The 5,361-nt window shown below is 37.6% G+C and overlaps 1 protein-coding gene across 1 annotated transcript; it reads right to left on the reverse strand.

The window, feature by feature from the left end:
• Positions 1-3,197: 3,197 nt before the first annotated feature.
• On the reverse strand, positions 3,198-3,759 carry LOC140919432 (uncharacterized). Its single transcript, XM_073365445.1, has 2 exons — positions 3,418-3,759; positions 3,198-3,290 (listed from the first exon to the last, which is right to left on the reverse strand). Exons 1-2 carry the CDS (start codon positions 3,757-3,759, stop codon positions 3,198-3,200), a joined length of 435 nt encoding a protein of 144 aa, XP_073221546.1.
• Between the last annotated feature and the right edge of the window lie 1,602 nt (positions 3,760-5,361).

A 5,361-nucleotide genomic window follows, 5' to 3' on the forward strand; every position in this document is an offset into this window, starting at 1 on the left:
CCCACATTGAAAAGAATTTTTTTTGAAATCCCACTTTGGAAAACTATCATATTTTGTGTAGTTTCAATTCTATACATACTAAAGTCCCACATTGTTTAGAAAACATATGTGACTTTGCTTCCATCACTATATAATGAGTTTCAAACTATTGTGAAAAGCACACCAAAGTTGGATGCTTTTCCCAACTTTCTCTTTTCTCCCTCTTATATTCTGTTCGCCTAATTTTTGAGCCACTTCTCCCCTTTCTTTCCGTCCCTTCGGTTTTAGAGCAGTTATTATGCCGCAGTCCCTTCGGTTTTAGAGCGGTTATTATGTCGTAGTCCCTTCGGTTTTATAGAGCGGTTGTTATGCCTCAGCCCCTTCGGTTTTTTAGAGTGATTGTTATGCCGTAGTCTTTTTGGTTTTTTGATTGGTTGTTATGTCGTAGTCCTTTTGTTTTTAGAGCGGTTACTATATCGTAGTCACTTTGTTTTTATAGCGGTTATTATGCCGTAGTTCATTCATTTTTTGTCTTTTTGAGTGGTTATTATGCCGTAGTTATGAATGGTCATAGTACCATATTGAGAGTGACTTTAACTACCATACTGAGGGTGTAATTCTAGAATGGTTTTCTACGGTGCAGTGGAACTCCGATACAGTGAATCTGAGCTGTTTTATCCTGGGGACTTCGTGGTTGATATTCTGCCTTGCACAATTTGGGCAGTGCAGCGAAACGTCTTAAAGAGAGCGACCTAGTCCGCGACTCAACCCAGTAATATCTTCGGTGGCATAAATTGTGATTTTTAAATAGTTTTTGAAACTCAAAATCCAAGAATTATTGATATGGCTCGTTATGCATAGAACATTGCAATGAAGTGTTTGGTTTTGAAGCAATAATACCAATTAAAATAATTGTTACTCACAGGTGAAGCTGATGTGTAAATATAAAGGTGTTCTACACAAGGTGCTCCCTGAAATTCGTCAAGTATGCATTCTCAAAATTGCTTGCTATTTGTGAAAGTCGTGTGCATTTGGTGCTTATATGTTGTTGTGATGCACTGAAGTTCTATTTGATGCATGCTAGGTCGCGAATTAGGTCTAGGTGCATTTTGATTATCTAGTTGGCAATGTTATTGCTCCTCAATTTCCTTGGATCTTATGTGATATTGAAATGGTATTTTAATTTATTATTATTCAATAGTACATTAAAAACACAGTCATTAGTGGTTCTTGGTCTGACTCAACCCAACAAGCTAGCTTAAGAGGTGTGGATTTCTTGAAAATCACAAGTATATTATTCTGTTGTTGTTCATGAATTGATACACACACCTCATGAATCTATTCAAAGGCTTGTGAATCAGTTCATGGCCCTCTTGAATTGGTTTACGTGGGAAAAAATCCCCAAAAACGCCTTTCCTTACGCACTTAGGTACAAACTACCCTTTTCTGAAGCAATGCCAGGCTAAAAATACACGTAAGCACTTATGCAGACACATAACTAGCCAAGGATTACAAGGTATATATTAATCAAATCACTCAGTCAACTAAAGTATAATATTGAAAATTGGGGTGATATAGTTTCAACACCCTTTTGCCTAGGACTGGCATTTAGACAGTGGACAAATACGAGTGGCCTCGTAACAAATCTATTATAAGCTCTGATACCATATTTGAATTTGGGCTTTACGCCTCATGTAGCCCCAAAAGCTAGCTCAAGAGATGAGGATTGGCCAAGTCTTGTAAGGGCTATTTTGACCATGTCTCAAATTGGTGTGTCTCTCTCGCGTCCCAATCTGGGGTGTGAACAAATGTGGGTGGTCCAATAATCACGGGTTCTCATGACTAGGATTGGGAATCTAGAGTGTGGACAAGTACTAGTCGTCTGATGGCAGATCTAAGATAGACTCTTATACCAATTTAGAATTTTGACTTTAAGCTTAACTGAACTCCAACAGCTAGATTAACATGTGGTGGAAACATAGAGACACACAAAAAGCCATGTGGTGGAAACATGTTCATATGATACAATGTGATCTAGTTGTGAATCCAAATAATCAGATGGGATGAATGTGAGAGAGATGCACCAGCAGGGAGTATGCTTCCTTTGCAGGTGGGTACCGAGTAAGGAGGACAGCTGGACGTGGGAGGAGGGTGCTGTTGTTTAAAGTTGCTTCACAGGGAGTGTACCAAACATGTAGTAACAACCACATTCAAATGGAGGTAGCTGGGTTGAATGGCAGTGGTGGCAGGGGTACATGTTGCTGGGAGAGGTTTTTGTTTTCTTTGATACAGCTGGGATAAGTTTTGGGAGAAAAGATAATGGGGTAAATATTATGATTTCAAAACAATTAGGGGCTTAAAATAATTTTAGATTTTCTATAGTATCCCTTTGTATTGTGCACCACCCTAAACCATCTATTATGGTGTTCCGCAGTAGACAATGTCCATGGAGGATAAATAATCCTAAACTTATAGAGTAAAGATTCTTTCTGTTAAATTGCACATAAATTTTAATTTTATTGCATATTGTTTATGATATGCATGTTTTATTTGTATTCAGTTTATCGGGTTCTGTCGAGGGTGCTCCCAAAATCTTTACAAGCCCAGGGGATATTTATTGGATTGTTGCTTATAGTTAAGCCTAGCATATAGCTGGATTATGATTGTGTTTTTTGCAAATCGTGTTAAGTAATGCTATGGAGGTTGAATATTCATTCTTGTCCTGATTAACTAGTTTAATACACTAACGCTCCTTTATTATTGAGTTCAGGCTTTTTTTTCTTTCTTTCTCCTGTTTTATCAATATTTATTCACATATACCTCTGTAGGCTTGTTCCATACTCTTTATTCTATTCAGCTAATACTTATTCTAAATATTGAATTCTGTAGATTTATGAACGGTTTAATATAGACTCAATTGTAGATGCTGATGATGCCCGTTTTGATTATTTTGTTAAAAAGGTATGTATTCTAGAATTGTGGTTTTGAAAATCTATTGTTGAGTTCAAGTAATTTTAGTTGTCCATTCTTTTTTTCTATCAATTTGCAGTCATTATTAGTTTTTGTTGTGTAATTTGGGTTACAACTGGTAACTCAGAGAAGAGGAATTAGGGATAGACTAGAAGAATGCTATTAAGAATCAAGGTGTTTCTGAATTGAATGTATTATTTCGCAATGAAGAACACGTTACAAGCTTAGAGAAGAACATTCCTGATTCCCTATGAATCAGTCCAACCAATTCTATTTCTTCCTAACCTCCTAACTGCTCCTAACAGATTGCTATTTATAGTAATCTGTTTTGGCTCCAATTTCTAACAGAATGACAGCTAAGCTCAAAAGAAAACTAACTAACTAACTAACTAACTATTTATTCCTTCTCACATATACATTCCCAAACTTATTTTTATTCGTATCAATACCCCCCCCTAAAAGAATGACCTTGTCCTCAAGGGGAAAAGTTGGAAATAGTTCCTGCAATTTAGCTGCACTCTCCCAAGTACTTTCATAAGTAGGTAGATTCTTCCAAAGGACCAAAACTTCCACTAATCCTTGCTGATCTTCACGCCAGTTTACTATATCAGCTGGTTCTACTTGGAGTTCATACTCTTCATTCAACATAGGAGGGAGAGGTTGGGGCTGCTGATGGGGCTGTAAGGCTTTTTTCAAAAGAGAGACATGGAAAACTGGGTGAATTTTAGAATGAGAAGGTAGTAGGAGTTTATAGGCTACTGGACCGACTTTAGATAGCACCTGATAAGGACCATAGAACCTTGCAGCCATTTTAGCATAGGGTCTTGAGGCTAAGGATTTGATTTTGTAAGGCTGTAATTTCAAATAGACCCAATCCCTTTCTGAAAATTCCCCCAATCTCCTATGCTTATTAGCTTGAACTCGCATCTGATCCTAGGCATGAAGTAAATTCTGCTGGAGTTCCTTCAAAATGTCATCTCTGGCTTGGACCAGTTGATTGACATCTTCAACTTTGGATGGAATCGCACACCCTTTTATCAACAATGGAGGATCTCTCCCATACACAGCTCTAAACGGAGTCATTCCTGCGGAACTTTGGAAAGTAGTATTATACCAAAATTCTGCCCAAGCAAGCCAGTCTAACCATTTCCGAGGTCTAGGTCCCACAAAACATCTCAAGTAAGTCACCAAGAACCTATTAACAACTTCAGTCTGGCCATCAGTCTGAGGGTAATAAGAGGTGCTCATTTTTAATTGAGTTCCAGCCAATCTAAACAATTCTTTCCAAAATTGGCTTAAGAATATAGGATCCCTATCAGTGACAATTGTTGATGGGAAGCCATGAAGTTTAACAACTTCTGTGATGAAGACAACAGCCACTTCTTTAGCTGAGAAAGGATGGCCCAAAGCAATAAAATGAGAGTACTTAGAAAGCCTGTCAACCACTACTAAAACAGTATCCTTTCCTTTGATCCGAGGAAGACCTCCAATGAAATCCATAGAAATGTCCATCCAAATCTGAGTGGGAATTGGTAATGGCTGTAATAAACCCCCTGGAGCTAATGTGGAGTATTTATTCCTCTGGCATATATCACATGCTTCTACATATTGCTTGATATCATTTTTCATGCCCTCCCAAAACAGAAAACTGACAATTCTCTTGTAAGTTCTGAAAAAACCTGAATGTCCCCCCATTGGAGTATTATAGCACTCTGCTAAAATTATAGGGATTCTATTAGATGTTTTGGAAATGACCAATTTTCCTTTAAACAATAGTAATCCTCCCTTCAATTCGAAACCAGCATGTGAATTAGGATCAACCACTAAATCTTGCATCACCTTTTTCCATTTGGAATCCTGTTGAACATCCAATATCCAATCTTCAGTTTCTTCATTGGACAAAACTGAAATAGTTGAATACATACTCTTTCTCGAAAGAGCATCAGCAGCAGTATTCTCACTTCCAGGTTTATATTGGATTTCAAAATCCAACCCAATTAGCTTGACATCCCACTTAAATTGTTCATCCGTGAATAACCTTTGCTCTATTAAGAATTTAAGACTTCTTTGATCAGTCTTAATAATGAAATGTCTGCCCAAAATGTAATGTCTCCACCTCTGGACTGCCTGCACTAAAGCCATTAATTCTCTTTCGTAGACTGACTTTAACTGAGCTTTAAGAGATAACCTTTTACTCCAATATGCCAGTGGTCGTCCTTCTTGCATCAGAACAACCCGTAAACCCTTGCTTGATGCATCAGTCTCAATGATAAACACCTTCTCAAAATCAGGGACTGCTAACATTGGTAAGTCAATCATGGCAGATTTGAGAGACTGAAAAGCAGAAACAGCTTCTTCTGACCAATGGAAATTATCCTTCTTTAATAAATCAGTAAGAGGTTTTGCTAACTT

Source organism: Cicer arietinum, chromosome 2 (assembly GCF_000331145.2).
Source record: "Cicer arietinum cultivar CDC Frontier isolate Library 1 chromosome 2, Cicar.CDCFrontier_v2.0, whole genome shotgun sequence".
NCBI lineage: Eukaryota > Viridiplantae > Streptophyta > Magnoliopsida > Fabales > Fabaceae > Cicer > Cicer arietinum.

Bases quoted from the DNA above. Each gene is read 5' to 3' on its own strand.
- LOC140919432 (XM_073365445.1), bottom strand. From the start codon at position 3,759: ATGGCTGCAAGGTTCTATGGTCCTTATCAGGTGCTATCTAAAGTCGGT. The intron at 3,291-3,417 runs GTCATTCTTTTA...TCATTCTGTTAG, and splicing joins CTTTTCCCCTTGAGGACAAG to AAATTGGAGCCAAAACAGAT.